Source organism: Apis florea, unplaced genomic scaffold (genome assembly GCF_048593485.1).
Source record: "Apis florea isolate Af1SG1 unplaced genomic scaffold, ASM4859348v1 contig_2201_pilon, whole genome shotgun sequence".
NCBI lineage: Eukaryota > Metazoa > Arthropoda > Insecta > Hymenoptera > Apidae > Apis > Apis florea.
Genome location: NW_028256542.1, coordinates 1,724,257 through 1,745,870, shown reverse-complemented (window position 1 = coordinate 1,745,870; position 21,614 = coordinate 1,724,257). Strand labels below are relative to the sequence as shown.

The 21,614-nt window shown below is 30.2% G+C and overlaps 4 protein-coding genes across 7 annotated transcripts in view; 3 read left to right on the top strand and 1 right to left on the bottom strand.

Annotated features, from left to right (window-relative positions):
- Nucleotides 1-456: 456 nt before the first annotated feature.
- Wdr33 (WD repeat domain 33) lies at nucleotides 457-8,386 on the top strand. Of its 2 annotated transcripts, none has more exons than XM_086917243.1 (9): nucleotides 457-727; nucleotides 1,421-1,885; nucleotides 1,964-2,233; nucleotides 2,472-2,623; nucleotides 4,838-4,935; nucleotides 5,096-5,456; nucleotides 5,526-5,737; nucleotides 5,827-6,162; nucleotides 6,244-8,386. In XM_086917243.1, the coding sequence occupies exons 2-9, from the start codon at nucleotides 1,562-1,564 to the stop codon at nucleotides 7,656-7,658; spliced, it is 3,168 nt and encodes a 1,055-aa protein (XP_086773369.1). In that variant the 5' UTR covers nucleotides 457-727; nucleotides 1,421-1,561; the 3' UTR covers nucleotides 7,659-8,386. The 2 variants fall into 2 exon arrangements, with proteins under 2 accessions (XP_086773369.1, XP_003691567.2); XM_003691519.4 differs by having other exon boundaries at nucleotides 720-835.
- A 230-nt stretch (nucleotides 8,387-8,616) lies between these two features.
- Ns3 (nucleostemin 3) lies at nucleotides 8,617-11,183 on the top strand. 2 transcript variants are annotated; one of them, XM_086917244.1, is made up of 4 exons: nucleotides 8,617-8,816; nucleotides 8,914-10,291; nucleotides 10,361-10,441; nucleotides 10,818-11,183. In XM_086917244.1, the coding sequence occupies exons 1-4, from the start codon at nucleotides 8,715-8,717 to the stop codon at nucleotides 10,823-10,825; spliced, it is 1,569 nt and encodes a 522-aa protein (XP_086773370.1). In that variant the 5' UTR covers nucleotides 8,617-8,714; the 3' UTR covers nucleotides 10,826-11,183. The 2 variants fall into 2 exon arrangements, with proteins under 2 accessions (XP_086773370.1, XP_012338904.3); XM_012483450.3 differs by having other exon boundaries at nucleotides 8,624-8,816; nucleotides 10,361-10,682.
- Nucleotides 11,172-12,856, bottom strand: Ssu72 (Ssu72 CTD phosphatase). The gene is made up of 4 exons (XM_003691518.4): nucleotides 12,364-12,856; nucleotides 12,128-12,271; nucleotides 11,685-11,943; nucleotides 11,172-11,613 (listed from the first exon to the last, which is right to left on the bottom strand). Exons 1-4 carry the CDS (start codon nucleotides 12,444-12,446, stop codon nucleotides 11,512-11,514), a joined length of 588 nt encoding a protein of 195 aa, XP_003691566.1. The 5' UTR covers nucleotides 12,447-12,856; the 3' UTR covers nucleotides 11,172-11,511.
- A 464-nt stretch (nucleotides 12,857-13,320) lies between these two features.
- LOC100872636 (uncharacterized) overlaps nucleotides 13,321-21,614 on the top strand; it is a 49,248-nt gene continuing 40,954 nt past the window's right edge. Inside the window, exon 1 of one of the 2 annotated variants that reach the window (XM_012483451.3) lies at nucleotides 13,321-13,427. The gene's annotated coding sequence lies outside the window, so the exon portion shown is untranslated. Of the gene's footprint in view, nucleotides 13,428-21,412; nucleotides 21,552-21,614 lie in introns of those variants that run through there. The other variant, XM_012483452.3, reaches the window with a different exon arrangement.

The following is a 21,614-nucleotide window of genomic DNA, read 5'->3' as shown; positions in this document are numbered from 1 at the left end:
AAATTATATTATGTCTTACAAAAATATAGAAATTTTATGCACAGATACAATTATTTTGACGCAATTTGCAAACAGTGCATAATATATAGTGTATATAAGTTAAAGAAGAAATACATAACCATTATATAAAGTCAATAATATATTAACGTTAACTGGAATAACATTAATTTTTAATTAATTTTATTGAATTATAAAGAGATAGACAGTCATTAAATGAATATTTCAAAAAATATAACTCATGCTTGATTGTTTTAATAATATCCATTGTTTTTTTTAGAAAAATTCATAAAATATGTGATAATTTTTAACGTATATTAATATTTTGATCATAATATCTAAACAACTTTTTTACATATAATATATTTTTAGTTTTATTCTAAATATATGCAAATAATTTAGAACAATTTTATTAAAATTTCTGTCGGAAATACAAATAAATATGAATAATATATCATTGTCAAAAGTAATGGCGTATAATAGCAGATACATAGATTCTTTTGCTGTTCGTTGAGTAAATTTATATATGATAGAAGTAGAACATGAAAGTTATAAGATACTTTTTTTTTGAGTAATGATTGTCTCAATCTATATATTTCATTAATTCAGCGTTTAAAAATCTTTTTTTATACGAAGGTAAAAATGATTGTAAAGGCACTGTTGTAAGGATAGAAAAATTAAGTTGTATTTGTAGAAACGGATAATTTGTCGACCTCTTGTGGGAAAGATAGTAAGTTAATAGACCTCTGGTGGCAAGCGTGGGAAGTATTCCCACAACATATTAAGCGTTTTACAGTGTAACAGCATCAAAGAAAATTTGTTCACAATTAACAAACAGGTTGTTTATCAGCTTCTGTAAATACGTTTTACCTCATATTAGAGAAAGTTAGAATTTTAATACAGTTTATTGGATTTATTTCTTTTTTTCGAAAATAATTCATATAACCTTTATTAACGTTTTAATTTTGATAGAAATAGGTTTTGTCTTATCTTCACCTATTATATATTTAATTATTTCATGATAAATTAATCAAAGGAAAATTTGTAGTAATAAATATAAATATTGAGGAATTTCAATATTATATTTTATATTGTGAAAGTGAATTTTCTATTCATTTATATTTGAACGTGACGTAGATCTACTATTCGTTACAATATTTTGTGTTAAAGAAACTATAGAATTAATATCATTTTATTAAAATTTACATAATCTCTTTTTTTAATTTAATAAATTATGCAAATATAAATTAAGTCAAAATTGTAGGTGTTTTTTATTTATTAAATAACCCAACAGTGTATTACATACCATATGTGAATTAAATAAATATAATTTAAAAATCTATTAAATGTAACATTAATGAAGATTAAATGCTATTAAAATTGTTTTATAAAATAATAATAGAAATCTTATGTTTATTTACAGAATTAATAACTGCAATGGATTCAGCATAGCAACATTAACTAATATTAAACAACAAACATCGTTTGTCCCTTATTGTCCATTTAGATTACATTTTCTTTTATATATTTAAAGTTATTATATTATCCTATAAATTATTTCGTTATGTCTGCAAATACTCAATTTGCAAATCCTCCACCAGCTATAAGTTTACCTAATATGTCTGTGCCACCTCCTGCTACTCCAAATTTATCAGCTCCACCTCCTAATTTAACTACTATAAACACATCTGGAAGTTACCAGCATCGATATACCAATCATAGGGATGGAGCAAGAGGATTTTTTAAACCATTTAGACCTTATCATGCACCCAAAATTGTTGCTGCTGGTCAAGATACATTACAAGATGAATTTGATGGAAAAAGACTTCGGAAATCTGTTATGCGCAAAACTGTAGACTACAATTCTGCTATTATAAAGAGCTTAGAGGTAGTGTTCTTAATAGAATTCTATATTTTGAATAACAGTTCTGATAAATAATAGTAATGTTATATTTTTTATTTATAGAATCGAGTATGGCAAAGAGATTATAGGGACAGGCGTGCCCTTCAACCAGATGTAATGTATTATCCTGATCTACTTCCACCACCTAGTTATGTTGATAATCCCATAAATGCAGTTACTACAAGATTTGTAAAAACTGCAACAAATAAAATGCGATGTCCTATCTTTTGTATGGCTTGGACACCAGAGGGAAGACGTCTTGTTACTGGTGCATCTAGTGGAGAATTTACTTTATGGAATGGTCTTACGTTTAATTTTGAAACTATTTTGCAGGTATTTTATATACATTATTTACAACTTAATATTGATTAAATTTTTGCATAATTTACTGTATAATTTATTATTCTATTATCTATTATTAATTTTTATAATTTCAATAAAAGTTATTCCTGTAAAGAAGAAACTTCAAACACTTGTAAAAAGTTAAAATTTGAGTATATTATATTATTTGCCTTACAAAATATATATTAGTTTCAGATACATTAATGAACAATTGCTTTTGTCTGTGTAGGCACATGATAGTCCTGTGAGAACAATGGTTTGGTCACACAATGAGAGCTGGATGGTCACAGGAGATCATGCAGGCTATGTGAAGTATTGGCAGAGCAACATGAACAACGTCAAGATGTTTCAGGCGCACAAAGAAGCGATTAGAGGACTCAGGTATACCATCCACCACACTAGTCCTTACGTCTCTTGCGCCACTGTTATCGATGATCCGTCCATCCTTGCTGTAGTTGAGATATTGGACATGACTCTCATTCTCTTCCTTTTCTGGTTTTATAACATTTTTGTTTTGAAAACATTGATTCTTGTATGGGTACACAGGTGATTTCTAGAATTTTTCATAGATTGTATTTGTCCTGATATTAGGTGTATGGGAAGTATAAATTTTCAGTATTAATTTAGAAAATTTCTGTGATATAAAATCTAGGATGAAAATCTATTTCCTATACTATGCAGCGGTATCTAGTTATTATAAATCAATTTTCTTATTTTTCTTATTAAGATTTTCATTGCATTTAATTTTTAAGTAATTTTATGATATTAAACATGAAGTTCTTTATAATAAAAAAACAATATACTATAATAATGCTACAAATATTGAATAGTATATTATACAAGTAACTAGTTTTTATTTGATTAAATTTTTTAATAAAATCTTTTGAGATTACTAAATTTTTAAAATCTTTTTCATATTCACATACATCATAATATTCAAAATTGATCAGCAAGGATAGTGTTCTGTCAAATATATTGTATGTGTATTAATATGAAACTTATTATTTGTATTCATAGAGTCTTAGGGACCTAAATAAATCTATATGGTCCAATAGATTATGATAGTAAAAATATATTATCTTTATACTGAAAAATCTGAAAAAAAATAAAATAAATTAAAAAAAAAAAGATTAGGTCCTTATGGCTCATAGTTTATGAATTTATATGGTTAGATTATTGGGTAAAATGTATATTTAGAATGACGAATAAACAAACAAAAAATATAAATACAGCAATACCTAGTCGAGATTCCCATGGAATTACAATAAAAATAAATATCCTGTGTCCTTCTTTACATCCAAGTTTTCAATAAAGTTAAATAAAAATATTTGCAATATCAATATGTTTCTGAAAATAAAATATTTTCTCTTTGGTCTGTGTCACTTGTACCCTTTTGCAGATGAGAGAGAGAGAGAGAGTAACAGAGAGATATAATAAATTTCATGTACACTTCGGACATTTTTTTTGTGCAATAAATGTTGAACTTTTGAAAAAATATCACTCTTGGTATATCATTCGGTGGTCATGTGGCATCAAAAAGACTTCTATTTTCATGACAATGAAACAGTTTCTTGTTTGATCAGCAATAAATTTTGTTTGAGTGCCAGATATGACTGTCGAAGATGGTTTTTTGTTTATTTACAATATTTACACTTAGATCTTCCTTTTATTACTGATGTCTGTTTATTCCTCAAAATGAATTACAGTAAAAGATCACTATGCGCGTTTTTAAAACATTAAATTACATTATTTTTTAATTGATCTAAAAATGAACTTTTTTCATATACTTATGAAATATATTCTTCATATATTCTTTCATATATTCTTTACCATAAATGTTTTTCATATAAATATAATTTATGCTTAACTCAGAAAATATAGTAAAGAAGTAAAGAATATTAATGATAATAGCTTGCTATGCATTTAATTTATTAATATTTATTTATATTAAATAATTTAACAATATAAGTTTGTTAGTTAATTTCATTTAACTTGCTAAATATAATATGTTTAGGATAGATATTATAAATTCAAGGATGCACATGTAGATATGCAAATATATAATTTATTTAGCTAATGGTACTGTAAAAAAAAAGAAGGATATAATATTCTTTGCTTGTTTCATATACATATAAATAAATATTGCATGTGTAATATATATATCTAACAAGCAAAATGACAAATCAGTAATAAATGTAAGCTTGTATGTTTTTAACTTCAATTCTTAATGATCATATTTTGATATATTATAATAATGTCCGTAAGGTGTACTATATGTTTTATGAAATGTTTTATTAAATATAAATAAATTCCTCATGTTTTGTTTTTTTCCGCTTTGAATATATTGCACTTGTAAAAGGATAGAACTTCAATAAAAATTAATAAATCTCAATGTGTAATCAATTTTTCATTATGTTACATTACTATTTTATTATCTGACTTTATACGCGTATCTAATAAAATATGTATTATACATTCTATAATACTTGTTTCATTGAGAAAATTCTCATTGTGAGCATTTGCAAATAAAGAATTGCTTTATAAATACATAACAGCGTATTGTTTGAATATAATTCTTGTTTTTTGGGTGGGTAGTTTCAGCCCAACGGATCACAAACTGGCAACATGCAGTGATGATGGAACTGTCAGAATTTGGGACTTTCTTCGATGTCATGAAGAACGAATTCTCAGGGGTATACATTAAATTATTTTTTATTAAAGTTCTCTCTCATTAATGTAATATTAAACATAAACTTTCGTTTATATTTTATTTATTGCTCATATTTTAAATAGATAACTAAAAATTAATATTAGATAGATATATATATTGATATTAACATAATTGTTGTTTAGGTCATGGAGCTGATGTGAAGTGTGTACACTGGCATCCACAAAAAAGTCTAGTCATCTCTGGGAGCAAAGATAATCAGCAACCAGTTAAATTATGGGACCCAAAAACTGGACAGTCTCTTGCAACTTTGCATGCACACAAATCGACAGTTATGGATGTTAAATGGAATGAAAATGGAAATTGGCTAGTAACTGCGTCACGAGATCATTTGCTCAAATTGTTTGATCTTCGAAATTTAAGTCAAGAAGTTCAAACGTTTCGTGGTCATAAAAAAGAAGCTTCTAGCGTTGCGTGGCATCCAAGTCACGAAGGTCTCTTTTGTAGTGGCGGTAGTGATGGAGCTATTTTATTTTGGCATGTCGGGTATGCTTTCAGCGTTTCTTTTATAATTTAATTTTTTTACATATTGTTTATATCATGATTGATTTTTAGAGCTGATAAAGAAGTAGGTGCGATAGAACAAGCTCATGATAGTATAGTCTGGACATTAGCATGGCATCCATTAGGACATATTCTATGCTCCGGTAGTAACGATCATACTTCAAAGTTTTGGACACGAAACAGACCTGGAGATTTAATGAGAGACAAGTATAATCTCAATACTTTACCTGCAGGATCGGCTGGTGTTGATGATCACGAAATTGGTATTATATGTTATGAGAATAACAAAAAAAATCTTGTAAACAAAATTAAAGGAATTGGATATTTTGTTATTGTTTTGATTATTTTATAGCCGATGAAGCAGCCGTCATACCTGGTATGGGACCAGAAGATAGAATCAATGCTGATGGTGAACCAGAAGACAAAAGTGGTGGTATTCCTGGTTTAGATTTGGATCATGCAGTTGATGAAGGCAAGAAATTCGCTAATAAAAAAGTTCCATATAGCAAACCAATTCCAAGAAATTTTCAAGCTCAATGGAATGAAATGGAGGCAGAAGATATGGAGCAGGTAGAAGCTTTAAATGCATTTGTAAATCAATTAATTGAAACCACGCCAGGAGCAGTGCCTCTAAACGAAGTGACACCAAATGGTATTATATTATATGGAAAAATGATTCCCGTTGAACGTAAGTTTTAATGTATAAAAATTCAACTATTATAATTTTAAATAGAACTTTAAGATTATTAATTATTTATTAATTTTATAGCTGGTTCTAAGTTAGCAGAAGCAATTAGTAAAGGAAACGATGCCATAAATAAATTAGTATTCTCCGGAGAAATAGAAGAACTACGGGATGTTGTAGGTCCACCGGATAACATGGACGATTCCGAAGAATATTTGCAAGACGACGGCGAAATAGATTATTCTAAAGTACCCGATATTGAACTTCCTCCACCTTTACCTAGTTCCAAGTTCGCACAGAATCCCGAATTGTTAAAAGCTTTGAATCGTGGTGGAAAGCGAAAGTTTGATCAACTGATCGGTTGGAGTGATGGTGGAGCCAGTGATCGAACATCGAAGATTCATCAACCGGTTTTCGGCGGAGTGATGACAGAAGACTCACAATCTAGTGATACCGATTTAAGGTATACCGGAGCTAAGTCAAATCAACACTCCAACGAGACCAACTCTTTTCATAGTGGACAGGATGAAGATCTCAGGAAACTTCCTCATGGTGAAAGCACTAGAAATACAAATCGCGACGAGGACTTACGGTTTAACATATCCAGCGGACCTGGAAGGCCTAGTTCGCGTTCTGATTATGATGTAAGGAGTAACTTTGCAGATAAGGATTTTAGGAGTTCACATGGATTTTCTTTAAAGAAGCCTTTGGACAACGACATTTATGATGATAGAGATAGAGATGGTAGTTCGCGATGGGATGATGAAAAGTCAATGAATGATGGGCCCAGGAAAGGAGATGGTGGTTTTTCAAGCAATTTCGATAAACGCGATAATATGCCCATAGGTATAGGCATAAGTAACAATATGCCCCATTTAGGCAACAGTATATCTCATATATCGAGTCATCATAATATGCAGAATATTAATCCTAATATGACTCCTCCCATTCCAAGTTTAGTGCCACATCCAAACATGTCCCAGCATCCTATGCAGAATAAACCACTACATCCTGGTATGCAAGGAATTGATGGTCCCATGCACATGATGCATCATCCTAATATGCATCCTGGTTTTGGTCCTAATGGACCACCACCTGGAAATTTCGGTCCTAATTTTAGACCGCCAAATGGTAATTTCGGACCTAATCAACACTTTAGGCCGAGTCCATTACCTCCATTTGGACCGAATCAAGGACCATTTGGTAACAATTTTCAAGGTTTGCCAAATTTTCGTGGACCGAATTCTGGTCCGCCCAATTTTGATCGACCTGGATTCGGTCCTGGTTTTCGAGGTCAAAACCCTGGACAAAATCCAGCAAATAATTTTAATTCAAATTTCGGTAACTTTGGAAATAAACTTGGACCTAATCGGGGTCCCATGAATCGGGGACTTAATGACAATAACATGGGAAGAATGGGAAGGAGTGGGTATAATAATCGCGGTAGAGGACGCGATGGTGATCAACCACGAGGCATTCGAGGAAGAGATAATTATTGAAATTATTCAGAATGAAAGTGTCTGCATGTTATATGTATGTTGACATACTGCCGTTCGCCCTGCACGAATGATCCGGTTGTTCCGAAATAGGTTGTACAGTTGTCGATAATGAATTTTATGCGTAGAACGGTGGTATTCTGTAAGAGCATTGCAGTGTAAAATAACGACCCATATCAGACACGTTGCGAGCCATTTTGTATTCAGTGTTAAAAGAGAAACTCGAAGTGGGCGTTAATACAGCGTGCTTGGATGAAAGTATATTTTCTTTTTCCGAAAGGACTTTATTTGATGAGAATTGTCCTTTTGCCAGAAAAAGCGACTGATTATCCATATTCTAGATGACTAGATTTCTAAATAATGCAAGAGATGAATTCGTGCCGGAAACAAGTGCGACCTCTTTCCCGCAACTTGTAATACTTGCACGAGTGTACAAGTGTGGTGAATCATATAAAGCCGCAGAAATTGTAATATATAAGATATAACCAATGACTCACCGATATTATTCCGATTAAAAAAAGGATAAAAAAAGAAAAAAACAACTGTTCACAAGCTGCCTTGCGAAAGAAATTTTCTTGTTCCGATTTTGAGAATTGATTGAGCGTGCGGGAATAGGGTAGAGAAGCATGTGGAGCATGTTGAACGTTTCGTAATTGTTACTGGTCGTCAAAAATTGTGAACCAGAACAGTTTACCTATCAATTATTAATAAAAATGAAGTACGATGCAGAATTATTCGATTAAAGCTCTGCCCCAAAAATAATTTATAGATATTAGATATAGATTTATCTTAGCTATATACATAAAAATAGTTCAAATGTATGATGTATAAATATATATATTTTAATTCTATTCGTAAAATATTTTATGCACTAAATTGCATTTAAAAATACTTTTTTAATACATGATTCATAATTATTATTTATTTGTAATATATATCATATTTATTTTTTTGACATTTTATTCATACCGTTACGTTACTTCCGATATTCGATAGTTGTATTTTAGTAACAAACATTCTCACGCCATGCTTTTTTGAAGTACTATAATATTTAATACAATGGGTAAAAAAGGAAAAGTAAAAAGTGGCAATTTAGGAAAATCTTTGATTAGAGATCGTCTTAGTTCGTCTAGAAATAAAAGAAATGTTGATTCATCTATGGTAAGGTAATGCCTTCATTCATAACCTGTTCGTTTTTTGAACATGAAAAAAAATTATGATAAATAATTCCCAATATTCTAATTATATCTTTGATTAGCTTCACACTACCGAATTAAATGATGGTTACGATTGGGGACGTCTTAATCTTCAATCCGTCACAGAAGAAAATTCTTTTCAAGAATTTCTTTCTACTGCAGAGTTAGCAGGAACTGAATTTCATGCCGAGAAATTAAATATCAAATTTGTTAATCCAAAAAGTGGAATCGGATTACTTTCAAAAGACGAAAAAAAGAAAGTGTTAGAATCACAAAAGAAAAATAAAACACTTCTGAAAATACCAAGAAGACCAAAATGGGACAGTTCTACTACAGCTCACGAATTACAAAGCAAAGAAAAAGAAGAATTTTTAGAATGGAGACGTTCTCTTTCTATGTTACAAGAAACAGAGGGATTAATATTAACTCCATATGAAAAGAATTTGGAATTTTGGAGACAATTATGGAGAGTAGTAGAACGTAGTGATATTGTTGTACAGATAGTTGATGCAAGAAATCCACTTCTCTTCCGTTGTGAAGATTTGGAATCATATGTTAAAGAAGTAGATTCTAAAAAAATGAACATAATATTGATTAATAAAGCAGATTTTTTAACAGAAGAACAAAGACAAATATGGGCAGAATATTTCACAAGTATTAAGTTGACAGTTGCATTTTTTTCTGCCATATTAGCAGTTGAGAAAGAAAAGATAAAAGATGTAATAGAAGAAGAGTATTCTGAAAATGAACAAAATAGTGATATAGAAAATGATGATAGCGATAAATCATTATATACTTCAGAATTTGCTTCAGAAAGTGAATATGAAAGTGCAGATGATGGTAGTAATAATATCAATATTGAAAATGAAAAAAAAATAAATTGCAAAGACAATAAAAATAATATAAATGATTTAAAAACTTTAGAAAAGAAAACGGATAAAAAAAATATAGAAGATAATACAGAGGTAAAAAATTCATCAGAATTATTAAGTAGAGATCAATTAGTATTATTTTTTAAAACAATCTATAAAGGTGAAACATATACAAAAGGAATTACAACAATTGGTTTAGTTGGCTATCCAAATGTAGGTAAGAGTTCTACAATAAATGCTTTGTTAATGGACAAAAAAGTATCTGTATCTGCAACACCAGGTAAAACAAAGCATTTTCAAACATTATTTTTGGATAAGGATCTACTTCTTTGTGATTGTCCTGGATTAGTAATGCCCTCTTTTGTTTGTACAAAAGCTGAAATGATTATACATGGTATATTGCCAATTGATCAAATGAAAGATCATGTACCTTCAATTACATTATTGGGTACTTTAATACCAAAGCATATTATAGAGGATCTTTATGGGATTATGATACCTCTACCATTAGAAGGAGAAGATTCTGATCGTCCTCCAACCGCAGAAGAAATTTTAAATGCTTATGGATGTATGTTCATTATTTGAATATATAATAATTTATATATCTTATAATTTATAATATTTTCCTTTATTGTAGATAGTAGAGGTTTCATGACACAAAATGGACAACCAGATAATCCACGCTCCGCGCGATATCTTTTGAAAGATTTTGTAAATGGTAAATTGTTATATTGTGTTGCACCACCAACAATAGAACAAAAAAAATTCCATACATTCCCTCCACGAAAAAGAATAATTTCTGAAAATAAACATTTACCGCCTAGAACGGTGCGCGCGAATAAAGGAAATAAAATTACGTCAGAAGATGTAGATAAAGTATTTTTTCAAAATAATATTTCTAATATTCATGTGAAAGGAGTGATTGGAAAAATGCATAGTTTATGCCGATCTAGTTCTAAGTATGTAACATTATTTTATATTTATTATTTGATAAAGTCATTCTTGTATAATTATTGACAATAATTCATGTATAATAATAAGTAATGGAGCGTATCATTTTGAATATTTTAGTAATTAATGTAATTTTTTTTCAGCGATATAGGATCAATGACTGGTTCTACACAGAGTTTGTTGCTTGAAGAAAAACCATGGAAAAAGATTAACAAACATTCGAATAAAAAAAAACGCGAGAAAACAAGAAGATTATACGCTCATCTTGATCAACATTGATTTTATGAATATTTATATTATATTGTGAGAATTGAAGGCCTTTTCGCTATATAACAGCGGATCATATTTTGTAATATACAAGTCTCTGTATTCATAAGCACATCAGAGACTCATATCAGTTCTACATACCACAAATACATTCTAACAGTAAAATATATACGTATATAAGAATAGTTTACTATTATACTTATATACGTATATATTATAAAATTAAAATATTTCATAATTTATATTCTTTATTTTTTAATCTCTCCTAATTCCTCTGATACCAGTATCTTGGATTACTGAATAAGTTCAATAATCTCACTTTTGTATATCTTGCCATGGAGTACAGATATAATATAAATGTAATGGTAGATCCCTAAAACGATTTCCGTGGAAAGCAATAATTCGTTAAATAGGAAGCGCGGATCGAATTCCTACTTGTTGCTAAAACGGAACTCGCTCCACATTATCTGATTCAGAGAATGTGGTGGTACATTTATAGTTTATAATTTAGTCTGCTTTTATAAGTTAAGTTGTGTGAACACCAAGTTCTTGATATATATAACAGGTTTTTCAATAAAAAAGTACTGTATGTAAAATTGTTCTTGCAAATTTTGATTCAAATTCATGAAGTAGTTCATCTATGTCATTATCTAAATCCTCACTATTTGCCAGCTGGAAGAATAAATTTTTGTTAGCAAAAAAATTATAGAAACATGTAAATATAGAATTTTAAATGAATTTACCACAGTGACTAATTCACAAATAAGAAATGATCCCACTGTAGCTTCTTCATGATTATCTTGAATATCAATATTAATCAAATGTACAGGTTGACTATCTTCTTGAGTTCTAGATTCCATGCATTCAATTACTTGGTCATATACACGTTCTTCACAAGTAATTAAAATATCAAATTTATCTTTGGATAATTGAAATCGTTCTGGTTTAGGTTTTATTCTACGATTTCTGTCTAACATGTGCAACAATCCATTTTGTGTGTAGCTAATATTATGATTAAGGAAGTTTTTACTTTCAATTATTTCATAAACTTTGTAATCTAAAAAAAAAAAAAAATACTATAAAAAAATAAAAATTAAAAAAATATATATCTTAAATCTAATAATCTTGTTTATATTTTAGTAAAAAGAAAGAAAAAATTTATTTATTTAATAATAAGAAAGGATACTATTGCTTATCTTTTGATAAAAGATCATTATAGATTTCATCATAAGAAGTTCCAAAGTCATATATGTTAGGACGATCAGGTGCATTTCCAGGAAGCTTGACTTTATCACCAGTTCCAAAAGATTTTACATTGAAACCTTTTTTACTGAAAAAGAAAAATAAGAATTTAATTTGTTCAATATTTTTTCTTGGAATAATTAAATAGTTTATAATTTGATTATTATTTGAATCAATTACCTTAAGAAGGCATGAGCTTCCATGCTTCTATTCATATTGCTAGAACATATTACAGCTACGCTGATAGAATTTGATGCTGGCATTGTTCTAAATAATTTAATATTTAAAAAAAAAAATCACAATATAAAAAAGCGTAATATCACTTAACCTTAAGGATCGTTACGCTGTCTGTCACATTCGATACATTTGTTAACGCTATATAAAATTTAATACAGAATAAGTCGTTTCTTAGAATGTTAAAGTATAAAAGGAAATCGAATTATTCTGATCGCGAGAAATTCTGACAATTTGTATGATTAAAATTATTATCGTATCTTCTCTACTTATCGTATACTCATAATAAAATTTGTAATGAAAATCCTCTACTTATATATTCTTACGCTCACATTTGGCAGTTCATCGTTGGACAGTGACATCTGCGTTTATATGAGAAGCTTAACCATTAAGAGAATCGACAGTCAGTAACGCAACATACGATGCGTCGGTGTAGTTTGTGGTAAATGTTGAATTTTTATCGACCAATGCTCGATGACGTCATAAATAAACTTCAAACCCGCCAGTTTAATGTGCTTCGAGGAAGTCTGTGTATGAATTAAAGGTAAAATTAATTATAAAACATTAAGATTTTAGGATGTTTAAAAGTTTTTTCTGTCAATCGTTTATGTTTGTATTATACGCAATTCCTTAGGACTTCTAACCTAACTTATCATTATAAAGTATACAGAAAATGGTGACATATGAGTTAGTTGATCGAAGCTTTATATGTATAAATATATTCATTTAATTTATATTCATGATCATAAAAAACATATAAAAAAATTCAAAGTACAAGGTTGCAATATATCATATTATATTTTAAGAGGGATATTTTAAAATATATAAGTTTTAAGGGCATTGAATTATCATAAGATTAATATATGTATATTTTTTTAAATAGGCACAACGTGAAACATCATTTGTAAACAATCTATAGAAAGGAAAGTGTGTATGTGAGAAAGAAGTAAATCTTTTTTGCATATTTTTTACTACAGAACCTGTCAGAGCAGTTTCAAGACGGCGATGCGGTGAGTCAAAAATCAATAAATTAAAACAGTAATTAATTATATAAAAATATATCGTGTGACATAATAATATATTTTTATTCATATATATACGAATGCATAGAAACTTAGTTCATTTTATTTTAATGCGCATCTTCATTAAAATTTTATATATCGATCTATCGATATATATCGATATTATTTTTATCGATATTATCAATCTCGAAAATGATATAATTTGAAATTTAAACATTTGTACAATTTTTTATTGAACAAAGGAAAATGAATCTAAATAATTCTAAAATATAAAAATTATTGCGATATATAGTAAACGACAAATGTATTAAAATGTATTAGAAGAGGGAGAAAGATGCTAAAATTGTATCAATTGCTAATTAACTAATATGAATAAGATAGTGATATATTATTTAAAATTATATTTATTCTAATTATTATTTTAATATATTTCAATCAAATATTTTAATTACTTATTGTTTATTCATTCTTTAAATTTTTAATATTTTATTAATACAAACAAGGAAGAGAAAAAGAATTCAGAAAGACTATCGAATAGATTTGTTGTTGTTAAATTACACAATGTCGTATGATTGTAGATTTGTTGCAAAATCGTCAAATAACAGACGATGTAGGCAATGAAAATTGTGGCTTTTAGGTTAGAATTAAGGCGGAGTTTGTATCTCGATCTCGACAAGACTTTAATTTTGCGATCGACCAATCCTTCGATTTTTCTCAATTTCTAAATTCTTCTTCTACTTAAATTTCTTTTTATTTACCAACTATTTACAATTTTCGTTTGCAAGCGATTAAAAGAACATTGTCTTAGAAAAAAATTCATTTTCATTGTTTTTCCATTTAGGAATTTAATTTTTTTTTTTTTTTTAAGTATATAAATTTAAATATTAAAATTTCAAATATTTAAAGATTACAAAATTTTTTTTTAAATATTTCAAAGTTCAAAGATTTAAAAATTCAAAGATTTAAGAAATTAAAGATTGAAAAATTTCAAAAATTTGAATATTTAGAAATGCACAAATCCAAAAATTCAAATATTTGATTCTTTCGCATCTCGAAATGTTACTTGTACATCTGGAACGTTCGAATTGTCGCTTTTTAACCTATTCGATATCAACGTAATTGAGAAATTGTCCTTTGAAAAGCGTCAATTGTTGCGACACAGAAACGATCTTCAATCTGCATCCGTCTTTAAATTTGTTTCTTTACCAGCCGGTTGTCCATCCTGGCTGATTACTGCAACTCTTTTCGTCGTTTGTTTCGTTAAGCAAACTGATCGACGATTGACGAAACCAATTTAGATCCGCGACTCGTCTTTTTCTATTCTTCCCAATGAATCTTGTTACTCGCATACTTTGTGTCTTTACCATGAAAGGGAATATGATTCGAGATCGTTCAAGATGTAACTTGGATAAAAACAGATTTCGGAAAGGATTGGTTTACGTTTTAGTGAATGTAGTAAATGAATCTTTTATTCTTTTAAAATTATAAAGAACATAATTAACGTAAGAATATGCAAGATCTTTTGACAAAAGTAATATATCGATTTTTATAAAATTTTTATATCAATTTTTCTATCATTATTCATTTATTTTTCATCAATTTTCTCGTGTAACGAAAAATAGGATAATTATAATGAAAATATGAAAAATACGAATGCATGTAAAATTGTTGTTTATTCTGTAATACTTGAATTAAATTCTAAACATATATAATTAAAATTATGATATTAGATTCAAAGATTATGTATGTTAAGATAGAAAAAAAAATCTTATATATATTTTTATATATATATATTATAAAAATTTTATATTATAAATGTTAATGTAATTACATAATTTAATTTTGATGTCTCATATGATAAATTTTTTATTACGTGGTGAATGATTATTGATATTAAGAGTCTTTAAATATTTTGTTAAAACGGATGCTAATGTCTCTTTGCCTTAAACGGAAGTAAAAACGTCATTAATGGATGTTGGATGAGGTATACACGATGCTTATACTAGAAATTTTATAAAGACGCCAATCATGAATTTAAATTGAAAGAATCTCGGTATCGGGGAAAAAGAACGTATATTAAACATTTTTTTACTTTTTACTTATTAAGAGATAATAAAGAAATACAATTATCTTTCATTTCCTGAAATTTATACAAAAAATTAATTATTTAAACTGATAAAGATTCATTTTCACGATGGACGTAAGATTTATTAATTTCATTCCTCATTGCGATCCAATCATATTTTACCGCTTATAAAACCAACAATCATAAATGAAATAACAATTAAATTAAAAGAGCTCGATGTTCTTCGTCCTGCGTTTATTTTGTAATCCAAACTTGTCGTAAGAGTAAAAAATTTGAAGGTTGTACGTAACATAAGAGTGATGTAATCAGGAAAAAATGCTTTAGAAGAAAAATATTAAATTTGCTTTAAAAATTAAATACAAATACTGATTCTTTTTACTCTCTAAAATAATTTTCGTTGCTGTTCAATTTCAATTTTCTTCAATTCATATTTAATTCCAAATCATCGCTTAAATCCGCATTGTATTATTTTTTTCACCTTGATCATTTTTTTTCGCTTTAATTTCAATGAAGCTGATTTTTTGCAATTCATTGCTTCACCCTATCTTCAGATAATATTTTTGCTTGCATTGTTTGCTCGCATCGTAATCTTCTTCAATTTACAATCTTTCGTTCCATTTCTCTAATCTCTTTTGTTTTATTCCAATACCTCTTCCGTATTCCGTATTGATTCGAATCTAGCTAATTTTTCTGCTCGAATCCGCTCGTTCCTTCCATTTCATCTTAATATTCACCAATCTTCATCGCTCTGATTCTAATTCCTATTTTTCTGCTTCCAATCCCCCGTTATTCTTCCCCAATTATTGTTTCGCTCTAATCATCTCCAGCTCGTAATGTTTTCGCTTTAATCGTCTCCAATTTGCAACATTTCTCTCCGCGATCATCTCCAACAGTGTTTCGCAGCAGTGCATCACACTCCACGATCCATAATCGTTTCACTTCGACTGGCCTCGCTCATCTCCAGCCATCTTCGTATCGCGTGATCACTCGCAATCTTAACGACTCTCTAACTGTACCATTTCTTCTCCGCTTCTCCCAGGACAGATTTATATCGAATAATCGAATCCCTTCTTTGTCCAATTCTCGCCTCGTTCTTCCATTTCCACAGGCGGAACAGGTTGTTGCAATAATTCATTAAGCGAGGCAAAATGCAACCTTCGTCGTCGCTTATCACCGGGATCGACGAAAGGAAACGGCGTCACCTCGTTCCCTTGCATTATTATCTCACGCACGTTGCCCACGATCCCTCCGCCCGGTTATCACGGATCCTTGTAAATTATTCCGCGTGTGTACGCGAAGACGGATGTCCTTTGACTTATGGATATTGATGAGGGACGTTCCACCAGCGTGAGCCATCTTGTTGACGTTTGACGCATGTCGTCTGCATAAAATGGCCGGCTGAACGTCATCCGCGCGATGCAGGCACCTGTTAAATTATAATCAAAGTTATGGCCTAGTCACCCACTCGAATATTAATATCGTTCATACATGCCTTCTTCTTTTTTCCCTTAGTATTTTTTTTAAACGCTATTTCTTATTAAAAATTATTATTCTCTAATTTATACGACGATTAGAATTAAAGTGATACAAGGGTGATTGTAATTTAAGGGGGCGGTAATTTTGTCAAGGATATCGGGACGTCTTTCGTAATTATGAAAGAAAAAGTCGTCTATGTAATCTATCATTTTGATAGATTTGTTAAGCATAGAAAATTATAGTAGCATTTACGAAACAACTGTCACGCGACTCATGGTGGACGTTGCAGAAAAATCCTTCACACGATTTCGAGCTACTCGAATTAATGGCCGTTGGCAATTAAGCCAACTTTCCGAATGGCCAGTTGCCAGCGTTTTGGAGCTTGGCCTTGAGCGCTATGTTGAAGTGATTCTAATAATTCCAGTCACAAAATTCATTGAAATTTTTGCACAAGTGCATATTTTTATTTAATTAATTCCCAAAATCATTGAAAACTAATTTGAAATGATAAAAGATCCTGGTGTGTCGTGATCATCGATTAAAGAACTTATGATTTCACTCAATCTGTTTCATGTCACGTACACGTATTATATAGACAGAAAAATAATATTTATATTATTAAAAAGGGAATAAATTCAACGATAAACCATTTTAAAGGATAAAAAATCAAAATATGTTTCTCAATTTAAAGATTTAATTTTTTCGAATACATTAAAAAAAGTCATGAAATGAAAGTTGGGAAAATTGAATCGTGATTCGTTTCAATGTCGAGAATCGAGTCTGATCTTCAAAATCTTGCATACCGATCGAGGACAAATCGTGACACGAATCGACGAACTTTGATGACATTTGCCGGTTGATTTCATCATTGAATCGATCGGAGAACGCGTTTTCCTGCTGCGAAAAATTCGTAAAAATTTTCGCATTCATGACTTCCGCCACTTTCATCGCGCGCATCGGCCATCGATAAGTTATGCAAATTCACTTGAACGATGAATTTTATTCTGTTTGGTGAGCCTCGTTCGACCGAGTGCTCGCTTATATTTATTATGGAAATTTAAAATTGTGATTTTAAAAGAAATTTTGAATAATTCGAATATCATACGTAAGGATATTCCGTATACTGACAACTGAATAGTTGATGCAAATCTTGAGTAATAATAGTTTTTCAGAAAATATATATCTAGCCACACAAGATGGATCAAAGATTGTTTCGTAGAATTCGAAAATGAGATACATTTTAAAGTGGATTAGAAATATGAAATAGACTTTGTTTCTTAAAAAAAAATCGTTGCACACTAAATTTACATACTATTACTGTTAATGATAGGAAAAACTCATCTGAGTGATGCTATTGATGAGAGGAAAAACGATGAAGAAAAAATAACATTAGCGAGTTAAGGAAGTTCTTTGATTCTGACGCGGAACATTCACAACCTTGATAGGGCATTGCCCCAACATCTTGCAGAGACAGACGAGAACGTAGTAATGTACGTGCTCAGCTGGGATCTCCAGGAGTTGACGAGAATTATCGCTTAACTCGGTCTAGAAAGTGAAAAATATTCATTTATGACGCGATACACGCGCCATAGTAAAACGTCCTTCTGTTGTTTCTATCGAAATTTTCATCGAAATTCGCGCGGTTGTTGATCGTGTCGAGCAACTTTACCATGCTTCACTCGATCGCAGAATAACGAAGATCCGTGAAACGATAGCACAGTAAAGAAATTACGTAACAAAGTATTCTCTCTTACGTTGTTAATTGAAAGCGAAGCTTTTCTTTCATCTTTTCTTCTGTCTCATCTCACGTGTAAAGCGAAATGATGATGATGATGATGATGATTATGATGATGACGACGACGATGAATGGTTAATTTAATTGTTAATTTAATTGGATATAAGAATCTTTTGTTATAAAAAGATGAATGTGTTGATTAAATTTGTGATTATTGTTAAGTAATTTTTGAAAAGGTGGCCATTTTTTAAAGAATACGTTGAGTAATATGAAAGTAACATACGATTGTCCTATGTATTTTAACATTAGTGATGGTCTTTTAGATTCTAATTTTTTCAGGTAACAATTAAATAGTTTTCAATTGTATAAAATAGTATCTAGAAGAATTTCAATTTTCAATCTACATACATAATTTTCATTATTCTTTCAAACACGATATAGAATAGATTATGGATATCAACTGATTTTATCAGTGTCATAAAAATTTATCTGCATAATCACAATAATTTAGTATCGATCATTATTCTTGGAGTAAAAAAAAAATTTTTTTATTTTTTTATAAGAGCACATTCGACTCTTCTTCACTATTATCTTCTTCATTCATTATCTCGCCTTTGTTTGTTATCGAATCACGAGAAAATATCGAAGGAAACAAGAAAGATAGTCTAAAAATATTAGAAAGAAGATGGCTGCTGCGCAGATGGACAGACAGGAAATGCCTCGCCACGTTGCTTTCTCCGAAAGACCTTTCCTCGACGTGTGAAAGCGACGATTGCCCTTAGAATTCCTTTCTCGCCGCTCTCGATTTCGTTCATTGAAATCTGACATCGACGCGATAGATGATACTTTTTAATCATCGATATGAAAGAATTATTTTATGAAAAAAAAAAAAAAATGAAAATTAATATATAATATCATTTCTGAATTAGATCTTTCTTACACATATAAAAGCTTAAAGATTGTTCTTAGAATTTTTATCCCTTTTTGATTCGAATATCGAATTGGATTTAGGCGAGGAAATAATATTTTTAAGAATAAGAAAAACAAAGAAGTTGTTCGAAGAAGAAATAATTTTTTATCCATTTCTCGTTACTGTTATTTTATTTTATTGTTTGAGGAATCGAGTTCTCCTTTGATGTTTAAAAATTTTTCAAGCGAATCTTTGACAATTCTCGAACGAAGGGCATTTTACCCTCTTAAGAACACGAATAAACAATGCCGTGTTAAACAAACTTTCGCAATGTTACATAGAAATATAGAGATACGTGATTTCGCATATGAAAAAACATCGATTATTTTGAACATAACGTAGAAAAATGGCCTTTCTAACTAATTATCTTCGTGTCTCTGAAAAATATTCATATTTTGTCACGACAAATTTTTTTTTCCTATGTGTCTTGTTCACGACAAAGGACATGACGAATCCATTGTTTTTGGCGGACCACCTTGTATAATGGGTTACGAAAAGAATAGGGAACACGAAGCGTACCGGTGCATTTTAATGCTCTTCTTCGTCTCTGTATTCTTCGTAGAGCTGTTAAAAGATCGTTCGTTCGAGTGATTTTGCCATTCACCAGAAGAGCTATTCAATAATCAGCCGTTATTCCGATAATTTTTTACAAAACATCAGTGGCTTTGTCATCTTTGTTTAATGTTTTCTCATTATCTTTTCAACCAATCAACGTCAACTGTCAAACTCGTCAATTTTTAGGAGAAAATCGACAAATCTTGAGTTTTAATGTTAAGATGTGTTATACTGTCGTAATATCTTTTCACGATGACATAAGTTTGAAATATAATTAATTTTCTGTACACTGTTCTTGCGAAGTTAGTAAAATTGATAAAAAATTTTTTTAATAGTATCAAGAAAAGTTTATAATTTGCTCCATTAAAAAAAAAAAAATAATTATCAGAAAACGTTTAAACTAAAGTGACAAATGAAATTACGTATAATTAATTAATATTACAAACATCTAACCTCGATACTTTTCTATAAGCGGTACGTTTCAAAGAGTGAATTCACTCCAAAAAAAGAAATTCATCCATAGAAGGAAGTCCAATTGCCGCACGCAGGTGTTTCTTTTCACCAACTAGAGGTGCTAGAAAGACAAATCGCTCTCGTCCATCGGGAGTTGTTTGTTTAACCTTCTCTCACGATTATTTTTTTTTTTTTTTTCCTCCCATTCCCAATGAATTCAATCGCGTGACTCAAGCTCGTCCAACGATCCGGAGAGTCAACCTAACCTATTCAACACCTTGCCCAGAGGTGTCTTAATCGTTATGTGCCAAGAATATTCGATCAACGCTCGCGTGGGACAATTTGATCGAATATTATCACCGATTATTATGATTTTCGTCACATGTTCCAACCATCTTCGTTCACAATCTAGAAAACGAATATATTCGTACGTGACACTCATTCTATATGGTAATTCCTGTTCCAAGGGCGAAGATTACCGAAGTGAGTCGAGTTACTGAAACTCGAGCACGATCGGTAACATTCGCGCAGTGGGGTGATCATTCGTCTTCGTGACACTTTATACGTCGCGTCGCGTTCGTTTGATTGTTAGTTGCGAAAGTCGAAGATGAGCAAGATTGTTCCGCTCATCTTTTTTACCGTGTTCGTCGCGAATATAGGGGTCGAATTACGTAATACCAAGTAGTATTTAGAAATGACCTGGCGAGTACACGAGAAATCTGTCTGGCCAATTGCCTTCGACATGTCCACGAATCGCGCGTGATTCGAATTGGAAAAGAGTTCGGAGACTCGTCCTAGACATCGTTCGTGACTGATGGTGGGATCACGATGATGATGGTATTTATAAAATGAAGTTGAATTAATTTTTGAATATTTAAGATTATTTTAGATATTTAAGAT